Here is a 20,052-nt window from a genome sequence, read left to right on the forward strand (position 1 = left end):
TTCCAGACCAAATGAATCAGCGGCATCTCTAGGGCTGAAGTCAGCCAAAGGCACATTTTAAAGTTTATTGTAGCTGCGGGTTGAGAATTATAATTGTAGAGGCTAGTGTTTTGTTTTAATCACTTGATGAGTCTACCAATTATAAATTAAGTGGCTATTTTCTCAATAACTAATGCCTGATGGGATTGTGCACACTCTGTATGTAATAGTAAGCAAGGGGCCACCATACATGACATTGTGGTACAGTTCTGTGAGGGGACAGTAGGTGGCAATAGCACCAACTTTGGGGGCAGGCAGCAGGTCAGGGAAGGACGCCTAGGCTTGAAGGACGAGCAGGTTGTAGAAGGAGGGCTTCAGCCACAGGAGGAAGGAAGAGCACACAGGAAGGCACGGGATGAAGTTCGGAACATGGAAATCATCTGTGTGGTTGGACTGCAGAGCGCACGGGGCAGGGTAGACGGGGCATGCGCCCAAGGGGGTGGTGGAGAGCCATTCCAGGGCCCAAGTGACCACACTAGAGAGGCTGGTCTTCAGCTGCAGGCAATGCTGGACCACTGTAGCGGGGGTGGGGGCAGTAATTTAATTAAATGCATTGAGGTGGCATTGGTTAATAAGATTGCACAAGTTTCAAGTGTGCAGTTCTGTAACACATCATCTGTGCGTTACATTGTGTGCCCACTGCCCAGAGTCCAGTCTCCTTCCATCGCCATATATTTGACCCCCTTTACCCTCTTCATTTCCCATCCCCCTTCCCTCTGGTCACCGCCCTACTGTTGTCTGTGTCTGTGAGTTTGTTTTGTTCATTATTCAGTTGTTGCTTTCCACTTTAGATACCACACAGCAGTGAAATCACATGGTTCTTCAGCTTTTCCCATCCGACTTGTTTCATTCAGCGTGATGCTCAAGATCGATCCACATTGTCACCAATGGCAGTATTTCACCCTTTCTTAAGTCAGAGTACATTCCTTTGCACGCAGGTGCCACATGTTCTCTAGCCAGTCATCAGGCAGGGGGCACCCAGGTCCTTTCCACGCCTCGGCTGATGTGAATAACGCTGCAGTGGGCTCAGAGGCACATATTTGGGGTTTGAGCAGCTGAATGATGTGATCGGATCTGCATTTTGGAAATGCCCCCGTCTCTCTGAGGAAGGGCCAGAGGGGGCAGAATTGAAGTCAGAGACTGGGGGTGGCCAGGACAAGGGATGGAGCAGGGATCCAGAGAGGGCTCAGGTGGAAGAAGCAGATACTCAAAAAGCGAGTCCACATCACACCACTCCTGAAAACTGGGACCCTCAGAGCAAAATTCTCAACCTAATGAACACGCAGATCCCCAAGCCCAGGTGTGTGCATTATTTTGATCACTGCTACATAGTTTTCCATCACTCACCAGAGATACAGCACCCAGAGAATAGGCATTGACCGTCAGCAGTTTGCAGCCCAGACTCTGAGTCTGGAGTGAACTGTTCTTCTCGGTTACGTGTCTTGGCTGTTGATATGATGCACGCACAACAAACCAGCTTAGAGAGGACACACTTCGCAGGCAGCACCAGCCTTTGTCTCTGAGAGAGGTCATTATCACCTGCTTGGACCGAAGCCCGAAGGAGCTCAGGGCTCAGAAGGCTGTTACCAAAACCCACTGGAGAAACACAGGCAGAAGCTACATGGCTGGAGAGATCTTACTATTCCTGCGTATCACCTTTCTACCTGTCCTCTGTGATGTGCAGAGGAGCTGTTTTGCATTTATTAGTAAAAACGTTTCACTCCACCTGTGTAATTGAGGACACAAGATGGAATCGAGAGGGAGCTGGAGGTGACACCCCCACTGAGCCGGTGCTGTGTGCAATGTGGGCCCCTGTGATGTCCGGGCAGGTTCTGTTTATTTCCATTCAGCCTGACCTTACAGGGCCCTGGAGAGCGGGCCCTTCCCAGGGGCCTGCCCTGCTCAGGCCCCAGAGGAAGATGTCACGGAAGGAGGAAGGTCAGGTCAAAATACCTTCAAGGCCCCAAAATCACTCAAGTAGAGAAGTGAGAATACTGTTTTTTTTTTAAAAAATAATAACTCTTTACTCTGTCGGAATCAGTTCTGTTCAGTGCAGCCTAAATGTTATCATCTCTAATGCCCTGCACATATTACAAACACCTCCGTCTCATGAGGCTGTCTGCGTGCTGCAAGAAAGGATTTTGTCCTTGAATGAGCCCTTGTTAGAATGGTCGTTCACAGGAAACCTCCTACCGACAGGTAATGCTGCACTGGGGGAATGTGTCTTATAGACCTGACAAAAGGCTGTCACCTTCACTGCGCAGGTGAAAAAGCAGGTTCAGAGAAGCTGAGTCACTGGCCTCCCCTTAAGGGAGGGAGGGGACTTCGACCACCTCTGGAGGCCCACCTCTAAAGCCAGGCGACTTTCTGCAATAGCAGGGGCTCTGCAAACCACCCCTGCAGGCCCAGCCCAGCCCACCAGCTGGCTGTTTAAATCCTGTTTTAGTGGAACACAGCTACGCCCATTCATTTACTTGTCTTCAGCCACTTTCCTCCACTTTCCTGCCACCACAGCAGAGCTGAGTCCTTGCAATAGACACCGTGTGGTCCTTAACAGAGTCAGCCAACCTCTGCCCTTTGCCACACTGCCCCACAGTAAACACAGAGAGCTTAAATGCTTCTCCGGGGACCCAGAGAGCACTTCCAATCCTTCTCTCCCCTCCACTTAATATGCCCGACAGCACTTAGCAAAAACCCTCCTTGGCAGTGCACTCCCCAGCTGTGCAAAACTACAAAGTAAAATCATCTTTAGTTTCCAGGAGGTGTCCTAATTTTTGAGGCCTCTGGGCGAAAAGTGGGTCAGGGGGTGCTGACAGCCTGCGTCTGGGACAATAACTGTCCCTGACAGATGAGTCACCGGTTTTTACCCTAACCTCCTACTTTTTCTGGGCAAGACCTCTTCTCCCCGCTCCTAACCTTGGAGAGCAGCACCCTCCAAATGCTCCCAGCCTCCAGGAAGTTATCCTGCCTACACACAAGCACTTGGGGGTCACCCTTCCCCAAACCCCACTCTCCAGCCCAAATCTCTCTGATTTTTTGGTCCTGGTAAAGCCTTCAGGCATCATGGCTTGTGTAAGGAACATACCTGGGAAGAAAAACCGCCCAGTCCTGAAGTGCAGCGATGAAAACTCTCCCACAGGAGTCATTTTTTAGCTGGGCGGTGTTGGTATCTGTCTTCCCCAAGACAGCCTTTTTCCTTTGTTATAAAGATAAATTTGTTTCACAGGGCACCACTGATTGAGTAAATTGACCCCCTGTTCGTGGCCATGCCCAGCACCATGGGCTGCTGTGGCTCCCCCAGGAACCTTCCCACTCGGCTCCAGATCACCCTGCCCACTCAGCCTGGGAGGGAAGCCCAAATGACTGCCGGACCCCTCCAACACTGTGGCAAGGTTTTGTAAACTGGGTCTGCAGCCTTATGGTTCTGTCAAGGATGTGTTTGTTTAATTCTAGAGAGTCAAGTGGGAGCCAAAGAATCTTTGGCATTGAACAAATCGATCAATATTACAGTCTGAAGGAAGGACACAGAGTTAAGTTCTGTGGTCCACGAATACAAATAAGAAGCCATTCCTGCCCTCTGGGGATTTACAATACAAGTGGAATGAGAAGTGCACCAGCAGCTACCCTAACTGCTTTCTAGCAATGCGATGAGAGTCACTGTAGATGCCATGCTGAAGTGTCATTGGGTGTTGGCCAAGATCAGGAGCTTTCCGACTTGAGTTTGCATCCAAATCCCCTGGACGGCAGTAGAAACAGATGCAGGGGGCTGACCATATACATCTTACACCGTTTTATACAAGGCACTTGAGCAACTGTGGATTTGAGCGTCCACAGGATCCTGGACCAATCTCCCACAGATACCAAGGTATTACTCTACCAGCATGCTTGATTCTATTCAGGGATGCCCAGTACTTACACCTTTAACCCAATTGTCCAAAGAGACCAAGGGTTTTTTTCCTCCATTTGAAGTTCAAGGTCTTGTGGGACTCTGGCTTCTTTTGTTTCATATCCCATTAAATCAGAACACATGATCCAAGAACTCCGGAAACAGTCCATAGGCACTGTTCAGACCCTGATAAAGTGATCAGTCGATTCCAATAGTGAATGCAAATTCTAAGAGGATGACTTCTTTGATGTCTGCAGCAAAGCATGCTGTAATTCAGAAGCTTCAAGTGCATTGATTTGTCAATGCCTCTGCAACATTGTCTGTAGGTTTTCAAACAATGATAAAAGGTCTGATATTTTCCAAAGAGGGTAAAGGATGGTGTTGTGAGAGTCTTGATTTAAATCACACACATGGAGCATTAACAGAGATTTAATGTCATTAATTGTAGCTCTTGGAGAAGATACTTTGCAAAGGAATAGAGGATTCTTTGATCTACGTAACTCCTTTGTCTTCTTTAAAAAAATCAATGGTATCTCTTGCTGGGGTCATTTTCCTTGTCACACAGAGTAACCATAGAACATCTTGGGGGCAGTGCTGAGCAAAACTGAAGTCAAGTCAGCAAAGCCAGTCTTTGGTTCTAGCAGACATCTGTTCTGTGCTGTGTATACTCACCACTCCACCCCTCTCCCTGGAGCCCTGGCATCTTCCCCCTTATCCTATCAACCTGCTCTGGGGAAATGGTCTCTATTTTCTCCAAACTGAAGTATAAATGATTGCGGGGAGTGTAAAGGATTATTCTACTTACAGATTCTTGCATCTAGCTGGGATCAGAGTCTGAAGCTAAAGGAATGAAGCTCTGACAGTAGATTATAAGCCTAAAATATAAGCAGGAGCTACATAAGGGATTATCAGCGTTTCCATGCAAAGGAACAACCAGGAGGACATAATGAAGATGATTTTCTAAAGTTGTTTCTTACTGAAGGAGCTATGAGTTTTCTAACCAGCTTCCTTCTTGTGCTTCTGGATCCAGGCAACCTCAGCCCCACAAGCTTGTGTCCCCTTGACCTTCATTGTATTTGTAGGGACTTTTGATTGCAAGTGTTAGAATCCCATTCAAACCACCAAATGCCAGGATTGGACTGACTTTTGGGTGAATATAGCTTAACCGTTATTAACACACACGCCTGCCTTTCTTCTGGCTGGTCCTGATGTCAGCAATCTCATTATCTCCCACTCTGCTGCAGCTTATGGGGCACTCTGACAGTTCTCAATTTGAGAGGAAAAGAGCTGCCTTAGCCCTGCCTCAAGTTGAGTCAGAAAAGTCTGGGGAAAGGTGCTGACTGGTCAGTAGTGGGACCATGGGGTCTCAGCACAGGCGGTCTGGCAATGATCATTTCTGTGACAGCTCCTTAAGAAGACATGTGAACTAAGGAGTCACCCGGGGCCCCTGAGTTTTCATTTTCTCACCTGTAAAATGCAGGAAGTAGAGCCGTGTCTAAAACTCTCCCCACTTGAACCTAACTCTGTTTAAAAATCTCTTCTCCGTTTTCAGTATTCTGACCTCTGTGTCTTTATCTCGGCTCTATGTCCTGCTTCCTGCCACAAGGTCAGATGGCCTTGGGAGATAATGATTATCTCCTTCACTCAACTCTGAGTTTCTCTGAGTGGGGAAAGGGGCAGCATCCAAGGTGCCCCCTACATGAAAGAGCAAAGTGTCATAAATCAGGCTTAACCACTGTTTCTGCTGCAGAATGTAAGATGGTCACTATTTCAAACTCTGGGAAGCATCCCCAATGTAGCATTCTGCCTGAGTGAGAAAGGAAACAGGATGAGGTGGAAGGTCAACTGGCAATATCCCTTTCTGCCGTTACACCAAGGACATGAAACCGTGATTATGTAACTAACTGGTTCCAGTTTAGATGCATCCCTGGTTCAGCAGGGCTAAGGTATAGAAGAGTCCAAATCATTCATCTATTTCCACACCATTGGACACGCATTCTTCCTGTAAATCCCAGGTGACGTCTTCTCCAAAAAGCCTCCCCACCTACCAACAAGTCCATCACCTGCATGGTTCTTCTGTGATGGCCTTGGCCCCGTCTGCCTCACTTATCAGACCATTAGTTCACAGAAGACAAGGGCCAGACTCTAGTCACCTTGGAATTCCCAGCGTAAATGCATGTGAAGTGCTCAGTAATATTCACTGTGTGGACTTCACAAATCACGCTTCTCCAGAAAATGGTAATAGCTTCTATCAATACAGTTTGATTAGTGTAAGCTAATGATCAGGTGGGTTAGATGGCAGGGAGCAACCCAGCCACAGGACTGGAAACTTGCGTGAGACAGGGGTCGGGAGGATACTTGACTCGATGCATTCACTCCGTGACTATCGCCAACCACCACATCTCAGGACAGGCATGGCGTGCAGGTCCTCGGAGGGCAGTGGTACCTACTGGATATTGCAGGTCCATGAATGGAAGATACAGATCCGTCATCTCTCAGGTTGTCTTCTGAACTTTCCTGAGACTTCTGCCATTAGATTCATTTTTGTGATAAGATACCACCACCCAGAAAGTCCCTATGAAAATGTGATATGTTACCTTGTAGAGGATGTTCTCACTGTAGACTTGGATTCCTAAAACTCAGAAGCATGTTAAGGGCAAATGAGGGTTCATATCACTTGAAAGCAATTTTTTTCCTTCTAGAGACCTATGACTCATCTTACCCTCAGTTTAGCCATTTTCAGGTGGCAAGGGTGTCCTGGGAGCACAGGCACGTGCAAGGGGGTACCCAGATGCCTGGAGAGTGGAGATACCTGGCATTCCTGGGTTAGGGGACTCATGGGCCTGTGGGTGCCCCTGAGGCCTGATGCTAACAGGTTTTAGTTTTGCTGCCAAGGAGGATTCTCTTTCTCCTCCTGCCTCCCAGTATCCTTAGACCCCTTCAGATCACTGAACAGTCCTTGGGTGAATAAGAGATGCACACTTAGAGAAAGAAGCATGGGCAGACAGCTTCGCCACCTGCACCCCTGGAGAGGGGAGACACCATTCAGCAGAGCTCAGCAAGTGTTGGGAGCACGTTTCAGCTGCCTACGACTTCCTGATGTGGTGATATTTTCCCATCACTCAGCAATCAGGCAGGTTTGGAAGTCCTGGTTTGCCACAGTATCTTCTATGCTATAAAATTGTCAGCTGTATTACAGTAACATTTCATGCAAATAGCATCTTGGTGGGACTCGTAAGTGAGCAGTTGCTACTGTACCGCTCCATACGTGAATTGTTGAATGAACAGTGATTAGATACCATAAGGAGTGTAATGGGATCACATTTACAGTGACAAAGGGTGAGCACTACCCCACGGCTGTCCACGTCGTATGCTGTATCCACTACACCAGGCTAGTGGTACCTTAGAATGCAACTAGATGTGTGTGACCTTGGACAAGTCCTCAGTCCTCCTCAGTCCTCCTCAGTCCTCCTCAGTCCTCCTCAGTCCTCCTCAGTCTCAGTTCCCTTATCTTTAAAACAGAGGTGATGACACCTATGCCCGCTGTGTGAGAAGGAGGATTACAGGAGGCAGGGGAGCATAGGAGTGCCTGGGACAGAATGCATCCTATAGTGTGGGGCACTGGTGAGTTTCTCTTCTAAGTTACTACGCCGCCCCAAGAGTGTTGGCTGGAGAGGCAGGGGAGTAGAGTTTATATAATCCTGGGTCTAATCCAAGGTGGGTCCCAGCTCAGCCACCTACCAACCAGCTGTTTGATTGTGAACTAGGCACTTAATGTTTCTTTCAAAGCCTCAGTTTCTTCATATGTAAATGGAATGACATAATATCTACCTCATACGTCTGAGTGGATTAAGAGAGGGAACATAGACAAAGCACCTACCATAGTATCTGGCACATAGTAGGTACCTTATCAACAGTCACAGTTGTTTTCATCTGTAGTGGAGGGTTAAAAAAAAAGAAGCAGAAAGGTTATTGTAAATCTTGCCTGGCAGGGGGCTCAGGTGGTTGGAGCATCATCCTGAACACAAAGAGGCTGAGGGTTTTGAGTCCTGGTCAGGCGTGTATGGGAGGCAACTAATTGATGTTTCTCTCTGTCTCACTCTCTCCCTTCCTCTCTCTCTGAAATTAATAGAAACATATCCTTGGGTGAGGATTAAACAACAATTTTTTGGAAAAAAAATTAGTTAAATCTCTCGGATGCCTTTGAGTGTCTCCTGATCTTTTCCTGCTTTCTCTATCCTGGTGAAGATGCGTCCACATTAACAGAGGCGATGGTTAATTGCCTTCTGTGGGCTAGATCTGTCCTGAGGCAGCAAATTACCACATCCTTCTTTTTTCTTGAGGCTTCCAATGGGATGTGTCTGTTCTAATTTACTAGATGTCGAAGAGGCCATGCCACATGCACATTTCCAGATGCATCATTTGCATGAACACTCAAGCTTTAACTAGATGGGGAAAGCATTCTGCAAGGGATGGGGGTGGACATCGGTTCATGTTCATTTGAACTGGTGCCAACCAAACTTCCCATTGATTGTGTCTCAGCAATTTTTCTCCTGGAAAAAAATAACGCTCATGCAGATGTCTAGCTGTTGCTTGGGCTTTTTTCATTCTTGAGTTTGCATTGCTTATAGTGTTGGTTCAGTAGTAGTCACATAACACAGGCATCCAGTGGAGCACTCCTCCTACACCAAGCCTCTCTGTTCCCAGCTCTGACCCATCTCCTCCTTGTAGTTCCAGTGATGCAACAGAAAGTGGAAGATGCACCTGCTGGTAGTTGACTCTTTGGCAAAGCACGCTCAAGGTTTGGGCTCAGAGTGCGTACACAGGGGCTCACAGAGGCGGGGAGCTGTAAACTGGAAGCTTCTCTGAATGGACAAGGTCAACCCCAGAACATTATGGTCTTCCTTTAATCTACAGGTAATGCAGGTGGTGAAGGAGCAGGTTATGAGAGCTCTTACAACCAAGCCTAGCTCCCTGGACCAGTTCAAGAGCAAACTGCAGAACCTGAGCTACACCGAGATCCTGAAAATCCGCCAGTCTGAGAGGATGAACCAGGAGGATTTCCAGTCTCGCCCAATTTTGTAAGTTCCCCACCACCTCCACCACCTCAAATCACCTGTCATGTCCATAGGGAAGGCCTCTCTCACAGCGGGGCTGTGTTGGGAACTCTGTACAGGAGGCCAACAGAAGACTTCCCGAAAGATCTCAGTCCACTCATGAAGTTGGAGCAGCCCCCTGATGGAGGCTGGGCGGGTGGGGCTGAGGGGCAGGTGGGCACAGGTACTGGTCAAAGGATGTAAACCAGGAAATGGCCCAGTTATTGCTGAGCCCTCTAAGGAGTTGTGGCTGAAAACCTGAGTTCCTTTTCTAACATTAGGAGCTAACTCCCTTGCCCGTGAAGCTACATTCTATGTAGGTGCCTTTGAGTGACAGGATGCTCTGGCCCAGCCAGATGGAGACCCACTGATAGTGAAAGTAATATAAGCTCTTAAGTAGTGAGTGTGGGAGGAGTGGACCGCTTGAGAGGAGGAGAAATCCACTTCGCCCAGCCCTGTGGGCTCTGCTCGGCATCTTGTCATCCTGCTGTTGTGACTGTCAACCAGCAGAGAGGCAGTGGCCCCCTTTTCATAGGACCTGGCATCAAATCCCACCGACAACACATATAGTTTTATGTATCTCCATCTTTAAGATATTCTGAGCCTTGGGCGTGAGGACTGGTTTTGCTTCATCTTCTCTTAGAATTGTCCTATTTATCTTCCTTTGTCTCTTTCTAGGAAATAGATCAGTTTTCTTACCCTTATAGTTTATAAGGAGGGAAATAGGGAAGGGGGTGGAGGGTCAGGACGCTTATTCTCATTCTGCCCTCAGAAGACTGGAGACAGCTTCTCTTCAACTTTTGTGTGAAGCCAGCTTATAACATAGGTATCCTTGTGGAGCCCATCTTAAACCTATCTGTCCGTCTGTCTGTCTCTCTGTTTCTGGTTCTTTTTCTTTCTGCCTCTTTTTCTGCCTCTTATATATTTGACATTTTTAATGCTTGGCAATTTGCAAAGCACCTCTTTCATTTTCTCCTGTCCATGTGAGATAAGCAGCTCTTATCCCCATTCAAGGACCAGGATATAGTCTAGACAGACGTGGACCTGGTCCGAGAGCAGAAGAACCAGGACTTGAAGTCCAGCCACTAATCCTTCAGCTAAGCTTCGTCTACCTCACCAGAGTTCCTTTGCCAAGTGCCAAATTAAGATGAGGTTTTAAAAAGTGCGCAGGTCTGAAAAGCCAATAGCCAAGTGATAACATCAGCTTGACATTCATTTTCAAACCTTAAGAGTTATCTTTAGAAACGGCAGGACAGAACTACAGGCTCTCAGGGGAATGAAGTTAGGTGGTGGTGCCAGGGTGGGGGAGGGGAGATGCACCGGTCCGTTCTTCCATGGTGCACTGCTCCAGTTTCGGATGGGTCCTCGGTGATAAGGTGACAGCCAGAAGTACTCAGCAGAAAGCACTTTGGGTAAGTGACTGCCTCCTCAGAGCTACGATGTCTCACTTGCAGGGAGGGACAGCAGTGCCTTGCCCCACGCCAGGGGCTCTGGGCCTAAGGCCCTGGAGTTTATAACGTCTGCTTCAGTAGCCGGGTCAGCACAAGGTGACTGTCCTGCACTTCTGGCTGCAGTTCTTAGAACCTAAAGGGAGACTTGAGGAACCACTTCAGTTAAGGCCAAGTGATTCTAAATTAGCATTTGACCATGACTTTGTTCCAAGGAAGAAGGTTAACTGCCAGTCAAGTGTGACTACTTTGCTTCTGCTTGGGTGTCATAGCTTTGCTTCACATGGCTCTGCCTACAACACTGTGAAGTTCTTCCCTTTTTTCCATGAAGCTCTAGTCTCTATGGTGACGCTGTCAGAAGAAGCAACGTAAAAGTGGAGGAAACCTCCTGCACGTATGGAACTTCAGCACCGTCACTTGGCCATAGGACAGAAAAGCAGCCATGGTTCTCGTTATAGTTGCATTGAAGTCCTAACACCTTTTCAGAAGCTATGGCAATTAAGGAGGGAGGGGTGCCACAACCTAATTATTATCTTAGCCCCCTCAGGGCAGGTGGGAGCCAGCCTCCAGCACATTCTCTGGAGATGTTTAATCTGTTAGAATGAACTACTAGACAGGAAGTCATTGTGGGGATGGAGGAAGCCTTAATGCTGCCCAGTGGCTCACAGCATAAACCCAGGTCCACGCAGGAGCAGGCACAGAGAGTGCATGATTGCTTTTATTCCTTCACTCAACAATACATATTGAGCAACTCCTGCCTGCCAGACCCTGTCTGAGGTGAGGGGGATGGGCAGTGAACCAGAGAGACTGGGTCCTGACTGTCTGTCCCAGGCTTAAAAGCTGGGGTGGAGGGGTTACCTGGGCCTCTGCTCAGGGCCCTGCTGGAGGGGGCATTCGTGGGTGAGTTGTCACGAAAGCACAAAGAAGGTGCATCTGACTCAGGTTCAGGATCATTGGCATTTGAGAGCAGAAACACGCCTTTAAGGCTACCTGGTCGAGCTTTTCATTCTGCAGATTGGGGTAATGGCTTGGCCGAGGCCCCCTCTGGCTGCCTCCATGCGGTCCTACAGCACGGTGGTCACCTTGGGGCCTTGAAGACCCCAGGAGGCATGCAGCCCATTTTAGAAAATGTTTATGCTTCCTGAGAATAACAGTGCGAACTCTGTGATGCCGATTTTGTGGGAGACATGTATTCAGCAGGTTGAAGGGTCTCTGTTTCATTTCTTAGCTCTCTCCACTAATGATTTCAGAGGGAACATGTTATTTCCTACTTAGTGGGACTTTACAGGGAACCTAAGTCCATCTATACAATTAATCTGAGTTAATGAAAATCAAAAGCTTGAATAATCCCAAAACAGGTCATTGGACACTATGGGACTTTTGCTGGGGAGGCCCTAGGACACCCCCCAGTGAAGACGATAGCAAAGTGTGGCCACCCAGGGCTGGGAGCTCACAGACCCACGCTGCATTCTGGGGCCACCACTGACAAATGTGCTCTTTGAGGGACTCCTGTGGCCCACCCTCAGCTTGTTTTCTTCACGGCTATAAATGAAGGTGATAAAAGCATTTCCATCACTGGGTTGTCATGGGGAGTCAACAGAGTTGTGTCTGAAAAGGGCTGAGCGTACTTAGCATACGCCTGACACATGACAGCCTCCCCCAGAGAAATGGTCGCTCTGATTATTAGCCCATGGCCCAAATTTTACAAGTTGTCACACTGTTCACACGTACGTGGCAATGCCGACACTATGAATGTATTTGTGTAGGCCTCACCTTATCTCAGGAAGCCCAGTGAGGGTTGACGAGGAAGCAAAAGTAAAAACAAATAGGGCCAGAAACAAGGCTGTGCCCCAGCTCCGCACTCTCACCGCAGGTGGGCCACAGGCTTTGCTCGAGGTATCGCCTACCCAGTGCCAGCAGGACAGGCTGGTCCCTTACACAGTTTTCGTGTTCAGTGCACTTGACAAAGACCTAGCAAGTTCCTGCCACATGCCAGGTACTATTCTATGTGTTGGTGATTCAGCAGTGAAGAGAACAGACACAATTCTCACCCCCGCTGTGATTATATTTTAGTGGGAGAAGCAGACAGGAAACATGGATAATAGATTATAGCACATTTTTAAAAAGATATGGGCAATGGAAATATAAAGCTGCATAAGAAAAATGGAGACGTTATCATGTTAAAAACCAAATGGTCAGAACCGATTCCTCTGGTTAAGAAAGTGACATCTGAGTACAGATGTGTATGAGACGAAAGGAGTGTGCTCTGTGTGTATTCAGGAGAAGGGTATTCCAGCAGAGAACCACCAGTGAAAAGGCCCTAAGGGAGGAGCAGGGCCAGGTGCCCCATAAACAAAGGCATCTAGTATGGCTAGAGCAAAACGAGCAGGGGGAGAACCCTGGAAGACAAGGCCCGCTGGGTGCCTGCGAGCCTGATGCCATAGAGCCTTGTTGGGGGCCAGCGAGAGAGTTTTGAGGACTGACATGCTCTGACTTAAGGTTTGACTGATCCCTGTTGGCACTGTATTGGGAGGCAAGTTAGGAAGTTATTTCAATAATCCAAGGAAGATGTGGTAAGAAGGAGAATCCTTACTATAGATCAGATAGATGTGGAAGGTACGAAACAAAGATGTTTCCTGATTGATTGAATGTGGGGTGCAAGAGAAGGAGGGGAGTCGAGGATGAGCTCCAGCTCTGGGGCTCCGCACTAAGAGACAGAGTAAGGTTCCAGATAGAGGCAACAGGAGTTCACCTTCGGACACATCACGTGCGCAGTGTCTGGGCGACAGCCGAGCAGACAGTTGGGTTGACGAGTGTGGAGTTCAGCTGAGAAGTCTAGATTAGAAACATAAATTTGGGAGTTGTCAGGATGAAGTTGGTATTTAAAGCCGGGATTCTATAACATACACAACAGAAGATGCGCAAGGACTGAGCTTGGAGGCCTTCCAACGTTGAGACAGGACAGTTTCCATGGAACAGGTGCGGCCCCTCAGCTGGAAGCCTCCACCGCGCCCTTTTACAGCCCGGGGCCAGCACCCTGGCGCTCTGAGGCCAACTCTGGAACACTGCCATTCCGGTCACCAGAGTTTTATTGGAACCCAGCCACACTCCTCCGTTTACACACCATTGACTCCTTTCACTTGACCACGCGAGAGTTAAGTCCAATAGTTGCAGCAGACAGTGAATGACCCACAAAGCCTGAAATAATGTACTCTCTGGCCTTTTACAGAACACCTGTGCCAACTTCTGTTCCAGATGAACACTGGGGAGCAGCTCAGTCAGGCAGACCTCAGGTCCAGAAAAGGGTCTCACCAGCCTAGGGTGCTCTCTCTCTTCTGTGTTCAGCCTGGACTTAAAATTATCGCAATGCTAGACATGGGATTGCTTTTCACACTCTCATTTGCCTGCCCCTTTTAATTGCCTTCCTTTTATTGATTTACCAGGACTTTAGATAGAACTAGAGGAATATTTATCAAAATAAAGCCAGTGAAACCATGCCTTCCCCACCTGGGAACAGAGCATCACAGGAAGACGGATCACCTGAAGTTCAGAGCAAGTTCAGGGTTATGGATGTGTGAGCCTTGAATACTATTGAATGAGGAGTGTTTGGAGAATACAATCAGAGCAGACTCAGCACTGCCTTGCCTCCTGCCCCAGGCTTAGGAAGACTTGCTCACACACTGTCTCCTTTGGGGGTCACAGCAGTTTCCCAGGAAAGATCCTTTCTTATTTCCATTTCACAGATGAGGAAACAGACTTAGATGGGCTACATGAAGGACTCACCTTGGGCAGAGCTGAGATTGAAGTCCCAGTCTTCTGAGTTCTGGATCTCCATGCTAAGCAATACTTCTAACATTGGTCTGAGAGCTGAGCCCTGTTCTCCCTGTTTGCCTTCCACTAGGGCAGCTCTAGTTAGATTCAAATGCTAGGGAATCTCGAGTGATTTTTTTAAAAAAATCTCTGCTCTTAAAGAATAGATTTTTAAAAACCACTGAATTCTATCATGGTATCTTTACAGTGCAGTGCATCAAAAACGAAATTACATTGTGTTAGACAGGTTGCAAATAATCCTCAATATATTTCACCGTTATCCCAATCTCTGGGGGCCAGAATCCGAGATGATGCCTTGTTCCCGTTTGTGAGTGACAGAACTGAAAGCAGAATGTGGGCCTGTGGTTGGCCCAGGACTCAGGGTGTGCCATGAAATAGTAACAGTGCCATGGTCCCATGTCCCTGTTTGATCAGATCACAAATGTCATCTCTCGGTTTCCTGCTGGGGGTGGAGGGAGGGTGTAACCAGAGATTTATTGTCACAGCAGAACTGACATAAGTTCTTTGCATAAGTTTATATCTGTGGCTTTCTAAATACAAAAAGAAATTTCTTGGAACAATTTTGTCTAAAATAACATCCCTGAAGGGGATAGTGCTTTGTTGAGTATTCTGTAAATGTCAGAAAATCTATAGAATTATTGTAACAGAGTTATCGACACCTCATAAATGATTCTCTAAGCAGGGGTGTCCAATGTTTTGGCATCTTTGGGCCACACATTAAATACATTGAGACACGTAATCACAAAAGAATCCATAATGTTTGAGTAAATTTATGACTTTGTGTTGGGCTGCGTTCACAGCCATCCTGGGCTGCATGCAGCAGGTGGACCATGGGTTGGACACCAAAGTATACCTTGGGAGGTATTGGGGTGTTCATAAAAAGAAAGAAAAAAAAGCTGCATGCCTCCTACTCTCCTACCCCTGCTCTTGAAGCCTGCTGCAGAATATGTGTTTATTTTCACAGGGAGCTCAAGGAAAAGATTCAGCCAGAAATCTTGGAGCTGATCAAACAGCAACGCCTGAACCGCCTCGTGGAAGGGACCTGCTTTAGGAAACTCAACTCTCGGCGAAGGCAAGGTATTGTGCCTGGGGTCACTCCACACCCTGCTTGGGTGCACCACAGCCTACCTCCTGGGGGCACAGGGGTGTGGTGCTGGTTTAACCGCAGGCCATGCGGCACAGCCCTGGGAAGTTCAGGTGCCCTGTGCATACCCAAAGAGAGCTAAAGTTCCGAAGCACCGAATCCATGGAGCTGAAGAGCCATTCTGGGCCATTTAGGGTTGTGAATTTGCTGGTTGTGGCTCAACAGGAGCTAATATGCACTGTCTAAGAGCTTACCACTTGCAAGGCTGTCATTTAACATATGTGAATGCACTTCATCTGCACAGTAACCCTAGAAAGGGTCTATTGGGATTGCACCCAGTGTACAGATAAGGAAACCAAGGCAACAAGGGATTAAGTATGTGGTCCAAAGTCGTGGAGTGGCAAGGATTCTCTAGCAACTCTATGGCCCTTACTTTTAATGACTCCCTATGCTGTCAGGCGAGCTGACACTCACTGCTGGATTTGACCTTGGAGCTTTCAACATACATGGACCTTTTTCTCCACCCTCCATATGAGTAACTGAACCAAGGTGGGATAGAATCCATTTCATAACCTTGTAAGATAAATCTCTGAATTGCCTCTCTAAACTCTTAATTCCAAAATTTCACGTGAAAATGGGTGCCCTTAGACTAGATCCAAAAGGTGGAACACGCTTCCAGCTGTTTCTTAGCCACACAAGTCCAGTCCCTCGATTGCTTTCTTGTTGTCTTGACATGCTGCTGATTGCAGAGTCAAAGTGCTCACACCACACTGAAATAAAGAAATAAAAAATAAAACTGAAAAGTAGGCTTTGGGGAGAGGTGAAGACACTGAGGAGCAGCCAGAAGCAAGCACCAGTGTTAGCTCCCGTACCAAGAATAAACACCTGTCACGGCTCAGGAGGCACTCTCACAGGCATTTGTGAACCGGGATGGGTGTCCTGTCCAAACTCGGGGCTTGCCTACCAACGACAGATATCGTTCATGGTCATGTTGAGCCCGGCCCCTGACCATTTACTCTGAGAGCTTTGGGCTGAATATTGAGTAAATGCAATGATGTCAGACGTTACCGTTAAAAATCATGTTCTAGAATTTCCAAAGGCAGAACATCCTTGAGGAATGAAAACACAGATTTTTCTCAGAGGATGAGAAGCCATGACAATGAACTTCAAGCTGGGTCTCCAGAGAGGACAGAGGACAGAACAATACAGGGCTGAGTCACAGCTGGGACTCGGGGTCCCAGACAGGCTGACATAGGAAGATCAGTGCAGGAGCGAACCCAGAGCCCCCACACAGCCATTGAAGGACAAGCTCACTCCCTCCTTACTCACATGGACGTCTTTGTCAGAGTAAGTGCTGTTCCAAGAAGACAGTGTGGGCACAGTGGTGAGGACGACCCCCGAGTCAGACAAAGTAGCTGCAGTCCTGCCCCTTCCTCCCCAGCTGTGTGACCTTGGGCAGTTCCCCAACTGAAGCAGGGATAGCAGTGCCTGACCCTTAAAGTTACTGTGAGGAGGAAGGTGATTGTGAATGTCAGCCTTAGACACCGGCAAAGGGTGTCTGTCTAGGGGCAACAAAACCTTTGTTTTAGAAGATCAGTCAGGAAAAGAGCACTGGCCTAGGGTGCACAGGCTTGGTTCTAGGCTCCTCAACTCTGTAAGAAACCACGTGGACATCCTAAGGGAGGATGTGCAACTTCTCAGGACCACAGCTTCCCATCTATTAGAAAGACTTGGACCACATGGTCTGTTAGTTCTATGAACCAGATAGTTGATTACAGTGTGTGCCCTGCTGGTTTCATTGCCTTTGGAAAAATCAGTATTCAGTATATGTCACCCCATGATGTGATTTATTAAGTTTTATTTACTTAATGTTGGGCAAAAGGCACAGAAGTGGGGCAAGGGGAGGTGGCACATACACATACCGCCACCAAATGCCTCCCCTGGGGCCCGGCTAGGGTCCTTGGAACCTGGTTCGAAGAACTCAGTTGGACCTCACTGCCTACTTCACCACCAGACCTCTCCTCCCAGGAGGACATGGGTAGGTTCTGCTGGAATAGTCCCATTTCTAAATGTAATGACTACAGGTTTTTTGTTGTCGTTTTTGGTTTTTTGCTAAAGAAATCTTAGTCCCTTATCTGCACATTTTTCCAGTTTTTAAACACGAATTACCCAATGAACAAAAACCATTAGCATCTAGATTATAAATGTATTATTCGGCTCCCCAGGGAGCCTGGCCATCTGTGTTTAAAATGAAATCATCCTTCCTACTACAGAAAGGAAGACTTCGGGGTGGTTGGAAACTGGGATGGTTTTAGAATCTGGCAGCTGGCTCACTGTGCTTCAGACTGTGCTGACAGTGGCTTCATATCTCCCCACCTAAACATTTCGTTCAGACGTACACAGATGAATGAGGACGTGACATACGATCCTCCGAATCCCTTCAAGAAAGGTGCACTTTCACGTGCAACTTCAGATGGCACAGCCAGGTGCCATCACAGGTTGAAGAGCAAGCACATCCACGAAGGAGCCAGAGGCGTCGAGGATTCCGGAGCTGCATCCCACCGTGGAAGGGAGCAGCGGCCTGCAGGGTGGCAGAATGCCAAGTCCCAGCATCGGACTCTCATCCTAGAGCGCAGCCTGCGAAGCGAGGAGGATCTGCAAGGCAGAATGACCTTCCCATCATCTGTCCCTACAGTTGTCTTCCTTCACTGGACCTAGAGAAAAATCTTGTGTCTCATCATCTGAAAGATGACATTTCCCTTTCAAATAACTGCTGGCGTCCCTCATGTTTGGTGCTCTGGAAAGGTTCAACCTCAGGCAGCAAGTTGACCATCTCCTGAAGATTCTGCACATTTTTGACTAACCTACAAAAGATCCTACATCTTAGAAGTGGCCCAAGAAGTGACTATAGGAAAGGCCATATCACTGCCTCCCCCACACAGGGCTCCCAGGGCCCACTGAGTCCACGCGGAGTCGATCAAGATCGGTTCTTGCTGCACCTGGGGCCTCACTGAGCTCACCAGCATCTCACACGCAATAGCGGTAGCTATTGTTCAGCTTGGCTGTCTCTCCCAAAGACCTGCGAGCGGGCCCACACTCATCTCCAGCCTGCCTGATGAAGGCAGACAATAAGCTACACTGTTTAATATAGCTACCTATGGCCAGAGTCATTAAAATCAAATGGAATTTAACATTTCTTTTCATCCTCTTGATAAAGCAGACACAGGGTATTTCCATCCTTGCGTGAAGTTCAATCGAACATTACTGCGAGAATTACAGTCGTCGGTGGTGATTAGCCCCATAATGATCTCTGTGACATTGGGAATAGCTTTAATCAGCCCCGGAGACCTTCTTACCATGCTTGTGAATTTTGAAAGCAGTTTTTCCCTCTGATCCTTCAGAGAGAGAGAGACAGACAGACAGACACAAAATTGTCCCCATACTTTCCATTTTTGAGTTTGGGGACTGAATAGCTGGCTGCTGATGCACTAACCTCCTAATTGACTGGAAGGCCTCTATATTAACTCCCGTTTTCTCCTGAATGCTGGTAAACAATCTGTGATAATGTTCTCACTGCTTCTTGCTAATTACTTTCAGTGACAAAATCCACTCATTCATGGCCCAGAGGGATAGAGGCACTAGTGACTTCGTGCTGGGTTTTGAAAAGAAAATACGCATTTTTCTTACTCTAAAAGAAACTGAAAATCAAGCTGCGGCTAGTGGCTGATGCTGAACCGGTCTCACCCACAAGTGGGTGCTGCGTTGAGCAGAGCTGGCGGCACTGCTTTTCTTTACAGCCTCTCCCACTTCAGGGAGGATGTACCAAGCTGGGAGGCCACCAGTCCTCCCCAGAACTCAGCACCCCGGTCTCTGTCCCATGGAAGATGCTGACTGAGTGTCAGCATGTGAGACTCAGAAGTCAAAGCCCCCTTCCCAGTATTTGTCATCCACCCCAGACTTCCTATCTGATGGGACAGAGAAGATCCCACCACTTACAGAGAAAGAGGAACTTACTTAGGACCAGAGAAGGGTTGGGCAGAGGTCAGAGAAAAACCCGAGGTGGCTGGTGGCATGACGTCAAGAGAATGTAAGCCTCCAGTCGGAGGAAGTTCTGTCTGCTGCACATCAGACACTGTTATGGCCGGGCCCCCAGTGTCCTTTTGTTTCCTTTATACAAACATGGATGGCAATGTTGCCCCAATAACCTGATAAACAGCCATTGTTCTCTAGTAGTTTCTGAAGGTGAGGCTGTGTTGCATGAGAGACCCTCTCTATTCCTGCTTTTCCCTGCAGAGCACACAGCACTGCTGAGTCCCTGTCCCTACCTCTTTGACCTGGGAAGCAAAGGTTCCCACGGCCTCTCTCTTGGTGGCCATCAAGAAGGGAAGGAGCTCCTTCTCCCTGAGTTCCATGGCCTCGTTCCTGACTCCTACCTTCCATCCCAGTGAGTCCCTGCTCTCCCCAGGGAGAGTGCTGTGTGCATCATAAGTGTACTGTGGACATTCAGTGGACAAACTTCCCTGGAAAATATACACAGCCAAGTTTTTTTGAAGTCTTACAAATGAACAGAAGTTTTGCACTTCCTCCAAGCTGTATCTATTCATACCACTTACTGCTCTCAGCGCCTCCCCACATGGATGAGGATGACCTCTGCTGCACCACATCGGC

The 20,052-nt window shown here is 47.9% G+C and overlaps 1 protein-coding gene across 5 annotated transcripts in view; it reads left to right on the plus strand.

Moving 5' to 3' along the window:
* ELMO1 (engulfment and cell motility 1) overlaps positions 1-20,052 on the plus strand; it is a 469,444-nt gene that overhangs the window by 422,466 nt on the left and 26,926 nt on the right. For all 5 annotated transcript variants that reach the window (XM_053661620.1, XM_037126577.2, XM_037126578.2 and 2 more), the window contains 2 exons: positions 8,843-9,006; positions 15,265-15,377. In XM_053661620.1, the coding sequence (XP_053517595.1) occupies positions 8,843-9,006; positions 15,265-15,377 (277 nt within the window). The remainder of the gene's footprint in view (positions 1-8,842; positions 9,007-15,264; positions 15,378-20,052) is intronic.

Source organism: Artibeus jamaicensis, unplaced genomic scaffold (assembly GCF_021234435.1).
Source record: "Artibeus jamaicensis isolate MK-2021 breed Jamaican fruit bat unplaced genomic scaffold, CSHL_Jam_final contig_1016, whole genome shotgun sequence".
NCBI classification, from domain to species: domain Eukaryota; kingdom Metazoa; phylum Chordata; class Mammalia; order Chiroptera; family Phyllostomidae; genus Artibeus; species Artibeus jamaicensis.